This window comes from Leptidea sinapis, chromosome 13, assembly GCF_905404315.1.
Source record: "Leptidea sinapis chromosome 13, ilLepSina1.1, whole genome shotgun sequence".
Classification (NCBI taxonomy): domain Eukaryota; kingdom Metazoa; phylum Arthropoda; class Insecta; order Lepidoptera; family Pieridae; genus Leptidea; species Leptidea sinapis.
Window position 1 is genome coordinate 11,758,985 of NC_066277.1, and position 14,845 is coordinate 11,773,829.

Here is a 14,845-nt window from a genome sequence, read left to right on the forward strand (position 1 = left end):
GGATATTACAAAAGCTTGGCGAGATCAATAGCGACTCGTTTTTATTTGCAAATAATAATAAAAATGACGGATTGTCTGAATTTTACCGCATCAGTGACTCGCAGCTATATCAGACGAAAAAAGTTCCATGATGTCTTCATAAACTCTTTTCAAAAAAATAATAACAGAGCACGTATAAATATTCAACTCGATGCGATAAGCTTAAGGATGAAAAAGGTTCTTCTTGACTGCAATGAAGAGATAAACATTATGTGATTGTAAAAATAATGAAGGGTATCTGCTACATAACAGATTACGAAAGGGAGAGAGCTAGACTTACAAATTTGAGGATCAAGTCAGTCAGCGATTTGCTACGATTTATTGATTGATACAACTAGGCCAGTCCGTTAGGACCATGTCACTTGACGTTATGTTCCTATATGTTCGGGTTAGAGCGCTTTCGCACTACGTCCGATCAGAGTCCGATCCGTATTCGTGAAAATATAGTCCGGAGTAGTCCTAGAACTATTTCTATGGCAGTATATGCACTAGATACGGATTCCGTCATCCGATTTCTTTCCGTCGTAGAAATAGTAAGTAAGTAGTAGTAATGCGGCAGCGAAAAAGTTCCCAAAAAGTTTCATTATGCATTTGTGTGCATGTAAAGAATCAGTAACAGAGTAGCAGCATGGTCGACAAATTAATTGTGAAATTGCCATCCAAACCACTCACTTTTTTCTCACAGATGATGGTCTCTTCCAGGGCAATTACTGTAATTTTGTGCCTGGGCCATAATGGTGTAGCCATGTTTCCACTGTTGATTGATGATAATACGGCTAACAGCCGATTTCAACAACCGATCTCCCACCGAGCTTAATTTTTTTTTTGTGCACTTAACAGGCATGTGGTAACAAAATAAATCTAATTTGCGGCTCGAGCAAGAGATGTAGACACCGTATCGTAATGAACTAACAAGTCAGTGGTGACCCCGACCTGCTCACTTATCGGTAATTAGCTTGATATACGATGTTACGTTCACCGTTAAGGGTTCAATTAGCTGAAATACAGCTTTATTCATGACCGTGCTTGTTGGTTTTGAAATATAAATATTCCTGGGGTAACTTATTACTTACTTAGAACCGGCTTAACTGATTTCGTACGAATGTCCAGTACCTACGCGATAACATGAACCAATTGTCTCAACTTCAGCCTGACTCCTGATACACAACTGGCTATCTCGACACGTCTACGCTCTCAGAACGCTCGAGACCATATCGATTATGCTTTGAATATGTAGATTTTTTTTACGGAATAGAAGGTCAAGCCAGTGTACGGGTCACCAGATGTTAAGTGATAACAGCCGCCCACACTCTACGCAACGCTAAGGCTGAGATCTATAAAGCGTACTTAGACTTTGCTCAGTCTTAACTTACGGAAAACGTAGCTGAGTGTGATAAAACGCGAACTTGTCTTTTGCATTGGGCTGTTTTAGCTTTAATTTAAGCTCAGCCTAAATTCAGGTATACCACGAACTGGCGTTTATTTATACTTTCCATTATGTTGGAGAATAGGGCGGTAATAGGAATAGGTCTGTAGCTAGCCGGATCCCAACCGTCTCCTTTTTTGGGTCGGATATCCACGAGTCCGGGACTACGCGTAAGTACGCGCGTCAACTCAGGAGCATACGTTCTGAGCATAATGGGAGAAATGCAATCTAGCCCGCTCGACATCTTAACTCCAAGGTCCAAAAAACAACTCGTCGAACAGTTTTCTGCCTGAATTGTACTCCGGGCGGAAGCCAAAAACAGTGCCCAGAAGATTGGTTTTTTCTTTTACCGTCAGGGTTCCCCATATGCAGCGTGAGCAAGGCCAAATATACCCTACATTGGTAATCCCTCCGGTAGCTACTCATTATGCTACTATTATTATTACTCTAAAAGAGCTGGGTTAAGAATATCAATAGAAAAGAAATCAAAATTGTTTATTTTTTATGTATTCAACTGTACCAAAGTCATTATTTATTGTTAGGTTTCAGTAGTTATGTTTTAAGATTACAAGGTGGTAGGGTGATTGGTTGGCTGTTCGTGGTATCGGCCTCGTGGTGGGTCGGGACTGCCGACCCCGGTTCACAGGGCGGAGGCTATCTAACGTGAACGATTACTGGCATTAGTAAATACGATTGTAATTACAGTGGCGACGACGCCAAAATAAAGCTATTTAGTTTGACTGCGCCATTTTGCGTGTTTGTTTCGTCATCTTATTCCATCCAGCCCAGGCTCACCCAGAATGATTTTTCAAACTGAGACCGGAGGGTTTCTGTCCGTTGTGCGGCTAAACTCCTGTACTCTGTAAGCACCCGCTGTTGCTTCTGCCTCTGTCTTACATAGAACCATCTTACAGTTTTGCGTATTTTGTCTAATCAGGTTGCGGGTAAATCTTTGTGATGCTACTGGATTGTGGTTATATTTGTACCTGCATCTAGTACGGTATTATATATTCCTTTAAGTGGGCTTATATTGTTATTGTGCGCAGCCATATTTTGAGGAAATTTTTGAAAACAAGCTGTCTATCTAAACAAACTGTTTGGGTTTGCAAGAGCGAAATCTCAAAGCAAATTCCTAATATGCAAATATTGGGGTTGAGCAGGTTATCATATACTGTAAGTCGAACCTGTAGATGAAGCCACAACCTGAGAGTTGAACAAAGCATACAAGATTTTATAAACGATACGTCACTCCAACGGTTACCTCAGGTCGGAGAGCACTCGGAACGCGAGAGTTAGCGGGTTCGGGTAATTAATAATGTAGCTTCAAGACCGAAAACAAATAAGGTGGGTCGTCTCCGCCGCCTACGATTGGTGTTGGTGTGTCGATAGAAACGTATCATGGTGACTCAATCCGTTGTGACGTCACAGAACAAACAAAAACATTACCAAAGTATTATGAAATAATCATTGTTATCACTTTGCCTTAACTTATCATAAACCGCTGCCAATATCATATAATTCCAAAGGCGCGGCCAGTCGAGGCATTAGATATCTAGCTGTAATCCAATCCGTGGCGTGTTATATGGATATGTATGTAGGTATTATACCTATTTGGTACACGTTACATTTTATTAAATTACGAATATTTATAATATAATACTTTTAAAAACTAAAAAAACACACTAAAAAGCACGAAATTCTCTTTGGTATTCGAAAATTTCCTAATATTAGATAAATCGGTTCAGGAAAATGGTTGAAATTTAAAATGAACATCAATTCCTGCCTTATTGACGATAGATGAAATGAAATCTTTCTTTGTTTTTTTGGCAAATTGAAAAATGGAATAATTTTATCAAATTAATGTATTATCGTCGGTCCTCGACAAATCTACGAAGTTTGAAAGAAATCTGGGCGCTTAAAGTGGGTCAAAATGGCGCCCAAATTAGTCAGTTACAAACAAACATACATACAGGTGAAGCTAATTAAAAGCGTGTAATAAAGGTGATAAAATATGGTAATATTTTGTGCTCGCAATTTCGTCTGCGTGGACTTGCAGCATTGTATTCATTTATCGTGCATTTTGAAGAAGTATCCGAATAATCTGTAGCTATACATTATCTCACTTGATAGTTATCAGTTTTTTTAACCAAAACAATCAATATCTAAAAACCTACTGATCCTTACAATTAATCATAATAAGTATGTATATATTACATTTGGCATATCTCAGAATCGGCTCTAACGATTTGGATGTCACATAATATAACGAGGGTTTTTGGGAGGCGAAAATCCAGCTGGTCATGATCCTTTTAGTAATTTTAGCGATGAAGTAAACATTTCAATCTATTCATCGTCACTAATTTTATCGTTCATCTTCTATATTGTAATATATTGTAATGAAAATGGTCTTTGTTTGAGGCTCTTTCACGCCTAAACCACTAGTCGTATCAACATGAAACTAACCACCATTCGATGCGAAATTTATCCTAGATGGTTTATGGCTACTTATATTTTTATTGTATTTGTAATAAGATGAATACAATTTAATTTATTTCTTTTTACAATTCGCCCAGCGAAGCGGGCGGGAACGGCCAGTAATAAAGATATAATAATTTATTCTTTTAACTTTTAGCTTATGTATAAATATAAAACTGGCGGCACATCGCGAGTGGCTTACTGAAAAGTCCCCTTCCGTCTGTATAGCTCTATCCTTTATATCCAACACACGAAGGTCGGCTTTAAGGATGGCCATAACTCTTTCAATAGATAGGTATAATATTATACTAACCGATATATTATATACATACATGCGCGTGTGACGATCGATTTTCGACTATAATATTGAAGCGTTAGGGGTTGTATCTGCTCGACACAATATATTGCATGTTTTAACCCGTCATAAAAGCCTGCAATTAGTGACGCAACATCGAGGCTAGGGCTGCCAGACGCAGTACTTTTGATTCGTTTTCATAATTTGAATGTATAGATCTCTGCAAGTGTGTGGGTCGTTAGCCAAGCACTATGAGATCGTTCAATACAATTTTCGCGATTTTGTTTGTATAAAGCGACTCACAATCGTACTACGAGCTGGCCACACTTTCACAAGCGATAAAATATATTGTACCTTTAAATTTTAATATCCATTTAGTATACCTACATTTTGATATATACTTTAGAGAACACAATGAAATGGTTTGAAGTTTAGTAATAAGATGTATCTAAACTAGGTACAGATCTGTTGTCTCTGTCTGTAAAACATGAATATGATTTTTTTCAAAATTGACCTCTTATAAGAGTGGCTATGACTATATTCTGCCCGCGACTTCATCGGCTTGAAATTAGTAATCGCGCTATAGTAATATGAAGCACACGTACCTATTTAACTAAAGTTGTTTTGTATGAAGCACCAATTCTTCTCTCTTTGCCAATGCTTTATTCATCGCTCGTTCATTGGACGTGCTTCGTGTAAATAGCATATGCGATGGTAGATTGTTACGTTAGCGGGCAGCGAATGGTATTCAAGCCTAGAACCGCGCATTTAAATTCATGAATCTATGAGTAAGCTGTTTGAGATGTTATAATATGTTGGGGGCACCGATACTATATATGAAAACGTATTCCATCAAAGTTCAAATATTACTTGCGTGTCTTACCTTCGTATAATCGGAGGTTGTTTCTACAATGCATGTTTGTCAAATAACGCAAAATATTATCGATAATAAAGTACCAAAGAGACGCATTGCTCATGTGCTTCACTCTATGGTATGCGTGAAGGAGAGAACACTGAATTAAATAAAAATAGCGAACAATACAAACAGAACACACTATTATAATATGTTGTATGTTATTTGGACTGCACACGAAGGTTTACGAGGCAAAGATACAAAGTCGTCGAGTGATTGAGAAGGGACACGTTTCGCTAGATTCGTTCGACATTGTTCTACGTTGGCAAACCAGTGGGAGGCTCCTGTGCACCGGATGCCGGCTAGATTATGTGTACCACAACGGCGCCTATTTCTGCCGTGAAGCAGTTATGTGTAAGTATTACTGTGTTTCGGTCTGAAGGGCGCCGTAGATAGTGAAATTACTGGGCAAATGAGACTTCACGTCATATGTCTTAAGGTGACGAGCGCAGTTGCAGTGGCGGTCAGAATTTTTGGGTTTTTCAATAATCCTGAGCGGCACTACATTGTAATGGGCAGGTCGTATAAATTACCATCAGCTGAACGTCCTGTTCGTCTCGTCCCTTATTTTCATAAAAAAAAAAACAAAGTTTTATGAGACTTCTAATTTTGCAAATTTAAAATAAAGTAATAAACGTCTATGAGTCAACCCTACTGGAATAGTATGCATGTTTATTATTGTGTCGGTATTCCGCTCTTTGATATAGTCTGGTGCGTTGTCCAAATGTAATTTGGGCAGGGTTGGTAATCGTGCGTGGAGGGTTGTGTCGGTGTATAGCGGGGGAATGTTCCACGCTCTGTTTTTTTTTTATTGTAGCTGTATTCGAGGGTTCCGTCGTTGGCCACTGTGTATCTTTAAATAAACAATTAAGCAAATTTAATTTATCAATTATGTGTTGTTCGATATAAGAAGTGGACTGAATATTGTTTAAAAGGCATAAAAAGGCATTTTTTTTTCTCAAAATTGATTCCTTTAGAATTGTTTTGTCATATCTAATATACAAGATACTACTACCGCTTCAGAAACAAATGGCGCTCTGAGTGAGAAGAGGCGCAAGAAACTCTCCCAGAATTTTTTTTGTGCTCTTTTTAATAAATTATACGCTATTGTACTATCATTACTATTGCTATTAAATAATCATAATCTAGTCCTAGGCTGTGGAGTAGTAGAATTTACGACAGAGCCATTTTTTAATAAAACATTAAAATTTATTTATAGATAATGCCTGAACAAGTGGCTGGGACTTTATTATAAAAGTGTAATACATTCACCCTTAAAGCAATTATGTATCTTATGAAGCCTACCAGAATTAGTTACAAGCAATCCCTTATTTCTAGTGTTATAATAATGAAAATCACCATTAAGAGCAAAAATGTGACGATTTTTGTGAACATATTATATTAAATATTCATAAATGTACTGACAATGAACAGTCATAATTTTTATTTCTTTAATTTATTATTTGAGAGACTGTCTATAACCAAGCTGATATATAGCACGAACAGTTCTCTTTTGCAGAGCAAACACTATATCAATGTCAGCAGCATGACCCCACATTAAAATATCGTACGTCATGATGCTGTGAAAATAACAGACGTACACTTTGGTAGGCGTAATTAAAACAACTGTGAAAAGAACAATGGTCATTCCACCTACTGAATTGCTCCTCGACATAATCTGCATCCGCCAGAAGCACGGCACTATAGCAACCAACGTCTTTTCAAGAATCGAAGGGCAACTCAGAATGGTTCGGACAGCAGCTTCTTCGTAGGTACACCAGCGATAGATGGCACTTTAGCTTGTCCGATCTTCACTGTTGAAATTAACTGACACTTTATCAAATAATATACAATGAAAAGATCGAACAATATGTGTTGTATTTGGGTGACGTTATTGCGACGAACATTTTTATTACATAATTAATGTCCACAAGTTGTCTGATTCTGTAAAACAAAACAGGTTCGGATAACAATGAAGGCTTATGAAATTTCAACTGGTGATGTTTAAGCACTGTACTGACGGGGCTGATGTTTAAGCCGATCGTTAGTCATAGTTAAAAATCATTATCTACATAATTAAAAATCATATGGTTGCTCTGCCCCTTTGCACTATGAAACTGCTCAAACCGTAATGCTTTTTTGTAAATATAAGTATAACTTGAGATACATAAGTTTTATTTCCAATTTATGATCTCTATTTTGTTTATTGCATCAATTTTTTATTTTGATGAATGCAAGTAAACCACAAAGATGAAATATCAGACAGTTATTTGTGGCATAGATAGAATCTTTAAAAAAGCGTATCATTTAAGCCCTCATTCACACTAGAGTTAAAAAGCGAGGTGATATAAGCTCTGTGATTCATCAGCAATATCACCAAGTGGACACTGGATATGCATTGGACCGGTCGTGCCGTATACAGGCCGCAGCCGCCACGTATTTAACAGATACACAGTGTTCGACGTGATACGACACCGTTGGTGACGATCGATACCCCACCGCTTCCCCACCCTGCCTCACAAACATACACGCAGTACGCACAGCACACGGGGCCATTGGGAATGCAACGTTGCTAATTGATATGAGCTGTTGTGGCAGCCTGTATGCACCGACACCGATACCGCAACCCATACCCTCCTCAGTATTCAACGCGCCAGTCGTTGCAGTGTCGATGGACTGCACTGAGTTATGCTATTGATCGATTCAAAAGTAATATTCAAACCAAATCTAAATAGTATATTACGCACCTAGGGAGAAAAGTAGGTCATTCTCACCCGCGGAATATTGGCAATGTCCTATTTATCTCGCGTATACGATTTGTTTCCCCACCTGGATGAAAAGCTCGCTTTTAGTCCCTGGTACGAGGGACAAAAGTCGTTTTGCCGGGAGAAAATCGGCCACTTTTGTCCCTCGTACCAGGGACTAAAAGACAGCTTTTGATCGAGGTGGGAAAAAAAATATTTTTATTTCATAAGTAAATCATATAACACTTGAAATATGTCATTTTTTTCATACAGCTCATTCAGAAGGCAGATTTCCTTAGAGAAGAATGAGGAAGAAACTCTAAGGTGGTCGTATAATATTTAAATAGCACAATACTCCCATTTAGCCTTGCCAATAGTTCACTTGACTCTGATACACTTTCCTTACAGCTTATTCCTCTCTTCGCATATTTCCTCCTAGCACATGTATTCTTGACTATCCTATACACCTCGATCTGATTATGAAATACAAACGTAGATTTCTCTTTTCCAACAAATTCAATCGCTTTATGTAGTGAACTCTACTACGGCAATATTTACATTTTTTTTTCAGGACGTTTAGCTAATGGTAATTGATACGCTCTGCCCGTTACAATGCAGGATTATTGAAAAAAACCCAAAAATTCTGAGCGACACTACAATTATTGCACTTAAGACATAAGATGTTAAGTGTCATTTGCCCAGTAATTTCACTAGCTACGGCGTCCTTCAGACCGAACACAATTATGCTTACACATTACTGCTTCACGGCAGAAATGGGCGCCGTTGTGGTGCCCATAATCTAGCCTGTATCCTGTGCAAAGAAGCCTCCCACTGGTAAATGTGACTTAGACGCGTGTTTTGTAAGACAGTAACCAAAATATAACAATATCAGTAACGACGGTCTAAAATTGAGCTTATCATTACCTATTACAGAATAGTGTTTAGCTTGTGTTTAACTAAAACGTCGTTATACGCAACATAAATTGAATTGTACAGGAACAATTGAAGGAACGGAACGCAATTTTTGAAAACTGAGACTTAACATCTTACGTCTCATTTCTCATTTTCATCTCTCACGAGCGCATTTGTAGTGCCGCTCAGAATTTTTGGATTTTGCAAGAATCCTGAGCGGCACTCCATTGTAATGGGCAGGGCGAATCAATGGCAATTAATCAGCTGAACGTACTGCTCGTCTCGCCCCTAATTGTACTATATATCTGTAATAACATCGAATGTGTCTCGTTGCAGTTTCGCGAGGATGGAGAAAGCGAAAGCGTACATCAAGAGCAAGGGCGGCGGTGCGGCCAGCCCCGGCCCGCTCGTCAACGGCACCAGCGCACCCGCCTCGCCGGCTCCGTCGCCTGCCGCCGCCGTCCCCGCTGTGACCACCCCCACGGCTGCGCCGGCCCCGCGCGACTCAGACGAGCGCGTGTGCTTCGTGTGCGGCGGCACGGGCTTCAGCGACTACTTCACTGTCCGCGTGAAGCCGAGCGCACAGGTATTGTATTACTAACTGAACACCTGTGTTGGTTTTTGTCCAATAAATGGTTCTTCGCATTGCAACACATGCAACGGTGTCGTGCCTCGATAGTCGTTACAGGAGGACGGGAACAAGCGGTGACGTCACATTGCGCTCGTCCGTGTCACGTTCCAAGTCTGAACACAATCTAATCGTTGCGAGAGAAACGCCAAGAATTTTAATTACAATGTTAATAAGTTTACCATTTTAAATAGTCCTTATCCATTCGATTTGATATTTTTATGATACAAACAGAAAATAGATGCGTTTGTTCGCCGAAAAATAGTTAAAACACTGTATCTGATGCCCGAGCCGGTCCCTAGCTGGGGCAGAGCGCATCTACACTGCATCGCCATCGCAGTCGGCCCTAAACATTCTCTCTATCATCTCTTGAATTCACTTCAGGTCTTTCCGATGTCTTTCGCTTCGTCAATGACAGAATGCCGCCAGCTTTGCTTCGGACAGCCACGTATGCGATCTACAGTATTAGTTATGCCGTATTGTCTACCGCGGCGTTTGTTGTGCCTTACTTTTTTTAAATGCCATCAAGAGCGATAAGTAAAAGAAGAGGTGAAAGAAGGCACCCTTGTCGTATGACCTGCATGTACCGCTATTTCATCCGAGACGGGCTCATTATGGGTCACTTTACACGCATAGTTCTTGTATAGGACTTTAGTGACATCTAGTGATCTGAGTGACTGGCTGCCAGATAGCAGTAATTATAGGTCATTTCGTGGCGGACAACGCGTTGCCTTAATAAACCACTACAGTTGATAGCCTAAAATATGCCTCATAAGTTTTACTAGGCAATGTTCTTGATTTGTTAATAGCGTTAGGGCTAAACTGAAAACGCCATGACGGAGTACCTGAAAAGAACGAAATGTTTTTTCCCCACATTTATATCGCTGGCGCTACTTTGCAATTATCACAAAAATTTATGACTTCTGTTTCCAGGGATAGTGTTTGATATCCACTCTGACAGAGGGTCATTATTTGAGTTTGAACTAGCTTTAGGCTGGGTTATCTAGTTTGTATATTAAAGTACCTACTTCATTGAAGACAATAACAGATACAAAAGATTAAATGCATATTCAAATTATAACGAACTAAGATAATTACAATTATTCCCTTGGAACGTCTCACTGAGAACAAAGATAGTTGATGATTAAAGCGACAACGTAAAGTTTACAATAAAAGTTAATTGCAGTAACGGCAAATAAACGCCTTCAAAAACACTATTCCAAAACAATAGATATAATGTGCAATAAAAGTATAAAAATAATTGCGTATTTTTATACAATCTAATTCTAGTTACGATTATTGTTATTTTTGGAATCGGTGTCCTTCCGCCGCGACCCGCACTCGCCTGTCGGCTCCTCATGACTCAAGCACATCTCATCTATAACTATGTATGTAGTAACAAGATTATCTTGGATGACACTGACTCCGAAAATTACAATAATCGTTACTAGAATTAGATTAATTAATTAGATTTTATAAAAATACGCAATTATTTTTATACTTTTTAGTGCACATTATATCTATTGTTTTGGAATAGTGTTTTTGAAGGTGGTTGTTTTTTTGTTATTATTTTTATTTTATGATTTTTAGTGAATTTGAAGAGCAATGAACGTAAGTGCTTTGCAATTTGATTACAGACAGTGTCCATTACTTTGTCATAGATTCCGTAATCAGAACCTAACCAAACTCTCATAGAACTATCTTTGAAGTGTATCCTTTCCAATAAAAAAAGAATCATCGAAATCGGTTGGCGCGATATTGAGTTATTCGTAAATTTATCATCCACTTTGCTATACGTATGTATAGCAAAATTAAGACTTTTATGGTTTTCTCATGGAAGCCAGTGTCAGATTTGGACCAAATTACAATGGGACCACACGGGAAGCACCAGCTTTCAAATAAAATAAGAATTATCAAAATCAGATCACCCAGTCGAAAGTTTTGAGATAACAAACATAAAAAAAAGAACATACCGACGAATTGAGAACCTCCTCCTTTCTTGAAGTCGGTTAAAAAGTAAGCCATATCATTGAAAAAAATATATTAATATACTAGCTAATCCGGCAAACGTTGTTTTGCCACCGTTCATTGTATAGCTTTTTTATTCTTTGTAATTTTTTCCCTGTATTGCTTATTACTTTTCTTTCTCCCAGTTGAATGTTTTTTTCTTTTTCATATGGAAATTCTATCTGTGAAAACTTGTAATTAGCTTTAATTCTTCTTGTGTATTTATTGACTAATTTCTTAAGTAAGCTGTAAGTTTTCTTTTAAAATACGGTTATTTCAATATTATTATTTAATATTATATTATTTATGTGTATAAATTACGATGCAGAGCTCGGAGCCGTACTTCCCGTTCCTGGGCGCGCACTGTCCGCCGGCCGGGTACCGCGAGGCTGAGGGCGCGGAAGGGAGCGGCGTGCGCGCTTGCTGCGTGTGCTACACGTTTCTGCGCCAGCAATGGGAGCAGTACGAGCGCGAGGGAAAGCCGCACGCGCAGCGCTTCTACTGGATGAAGCGCCTCGACAACAAGCCCTTCATCGGTGAGCAAACTGCACTCGACAAACAATATCTGACGGACAACACGGTAGCACAACCAGTCGCTGCTACCAACAAAATGTATTATGAAAATAAGGGACGAGACGAGCCGGACGATCAGGTGATGGTTCTAAGCGGCACTACAACTGCGCTCGTCACCTTGAGACATAAGATGGTAACTCTCATTTGCCCAGTAATTTCACTAGCTACGGCGTCCTTCAGACCGAAACGCAGTAATGTTTGCACATTACTGCATCACGGCAGGTATAGGCGCTGTTGTGGTACCCATAATCTAGCCGGCATCCCACTAGTAAAATATAGACAGTTACACACCTGGTGTCCGTATCGTCGACCAGCTCAGACGTGGCATAACGCTGGTGTCTGGTAGCTTACGGACGGCGTGACTCGTTGCGCCATCGTGGTGTCACAGTGAAATATAGCCCTCAAGGTTCACCGCGAACTTTATAGTTACTACACACTTGAGTCATCCGAAAGCACAACGCAAGTGAAACTCAACAAAGCTCCTACATAGTCACTTGAATCCAGATACGGCCGGCGCGTGCAAAGTTTAAAGCAACAATATCAATGTGCACAATCTTAACTAATCCTGGTTCTTACAACGATTTAAATAAGTATATTTCACAAATTGCAACCAAGGTAAATTTCACAGTATCACGAACAAGCCAATACAAACATAATATTTTGTAGAGATCGTCGGACCACCGAGTACATAAGTAGTGTTTCAGTAGTCTTGAGAACAGTGGACGTGAAACAACACGCAAATATTATGTGTTTGAGTAAATCTAGACGCAGACCCTTTTCCACAACATAACTATACCAATCAAAATATTACATTTAATCAGTAAATCATGTCTAACAAAACTGATAATTCTTCACTATGAGATACGTGAGACGAGAAGCGTAGCAACTTGCAAGCGTACGTAGCAGCGATGTCCCGCAAGGAATTAGCACTTATAATAATAATAATAATAATAGTCTTTATTAAAAGGTATATACCCAATACAACGTATGTTACTTAAAAAATTAAATAAAAATAAAAATTAATACTTAAAAATTGCCGATGGTAATAAGCTTATCATAATTAAAATTTTGTCGTCACTCTAAATGCAAATTGGTCGTACCTGTTTGGTACCTGTCGTATCAAGGCTATTTTTTGTTCGCCTCCCGGTGCACTGAGTGCCAGTGCCTGAAAATGGAACAGTTCAAATCCTCCGCCAATGTACTGAGAATCTCGTTACTAGAAGTACGGAGACGACTCCAAAAAGATGCTGTTCGTGATCTTATGATCGCGAAGAAGTCTGGTACTCCGGCCTTAGCGAACATGTCCGACGCGATGCAGTACCGTGGCAACTTCATCAGGATACGATACGCGTCATTGTATTGCACCCTGATATTGTTGATAGCACGCCTGGTGAACTTGACCCAAAGTTGACATGTATAGAAACATAAACAATATGCTCTAAACAATGTCACCTTTACTTCGTCACCGCACTTTGCGAAGCGACGTGCGAGCATGTTGCATCTAACAGCCAGAGCACGACGTTCCCTCTCTATATCTTCATCGTCAACGAGATCCTCCGTTACTATATGTCCGAGGTATCTGAACCGATTAACCCTTTCTACTACATCTCCATCGAGAAATACCGCTGGAATCGTCTCCGGACCACTGCCCGAACGGAACACCATCGTAACTGTTTTCTTAACATTATACTTAAGGCCATGTTCTGTGGCGTAACGCTCACATGTTGCTACAAGCTTACGAAGCCCCCTGATTGAGGGGCTGAGAAGCACCATGTCATCTGCATAGCTGAAATTATTCATGCATGTGGACCCTATGTGACAACCGACCTTGGTGCTCCTCAGCTCCGCAATCAGGTCGTTCATGTACAGGCTAAAGAGGTCCGGAGAGGTCAATCCACCCTGACGGACACCGCATTCTAGCATGTACTCACTAGATGTCGCGTCGCCTCATCTTACATTGTTAGTTTGGTTTCCGTACCAATACCTCAACAGATTCACCGTTTTTTTGGGCACATTAGTGGCGTCCAGTTTCTCCCAAAGTAAATTATAATTTACAAGGTCAAAAGCACGACTTAAGTCCAGAAAACAGGCGTAGCGGTCTACGCCTGTTTAGGTACGTCGGTACGTACCTCTGCTGACGTAGTGGTTTACGGTTGCCTTTAAACTAAAAATCGCAGAATCTGTCGAAAGCCCTAGACGGAAACCAAACTGTGCGTCATTCAACTTAATATTTTCATTTACACTTGGATGTATCAACCTTTCCAGTATCTTACCTAATACTGTACTTATAACATTGTCTTCCTATTTACGTTACGTTTGACAGACGTTGTCCTGTACACACGGCGTGTTAAATTTGAAAAATCGGTCTAGACGTTAGGAGGGATCACTAACACACTCAGGAGAATTATATATGGACTGTATTGAGAGTCAAAAAAATCATCAAAATCGGTCCAGCCGTTTCTAGTAGTTCAATTGTATCTAAACCATCCTCGAATCCATTTGAGCACACACAGAAAAATTCATTCAAATCGGTCTAGCCGTTTAGGAAGACAAGATACATATAAAGATTGGTGAGCCATAATGTAGGATCAACTTTGAGATGTAACATAATAAACTTTTATGAAAATAATAGAATTATGTGAATATAATGGAAGTGCTTCCTAAATATCAGCCGTCTTCAAATTTACAATCGTTCAAATATCATGTCATCTAGTTTGACCGTTTTCTAGTGAAATAGTCGAGCGCTCGAAACTGAATACTCGCCCCCCGGTCTTGCCGCCGCCCGCGCTGTTATCAAACTACCGCCCGTAAGCCCCGCTTGTGATACAGGAGG

At 39.6% G+C, this 14,845-nt stretch overlaps 1 protein-coding gene across 2 annotated transcripts in view; it reads left to right on the forward strand.

Moving 5' to 3' along the window:
• Positions 1-14,845, forward strand: part of LOC126967403 (uncharacterized) — a 107,417-nt gene that overhangs the window by 19,872 nt on the left and 72,700 nt on the right. For both annotated transcript variants that reach the window (XM_050811850.1, XM_050811851.1), the window contains exons 2-3: positions 9,141-9,390; positions 11,768-11,975. In XM_050811850.1, the coding sequence (XP_050667807.1) occupies positions 9,151-9,390; positions 11,768-11,975 (448 nt within the window). In that variant the 5' untranslated portion in view covers positions 9,141-9,150. The remainder of the gene's footprint in view (positions 1-9,140; positions 9,391-11,767; positions 11,976-14,845) is intronic.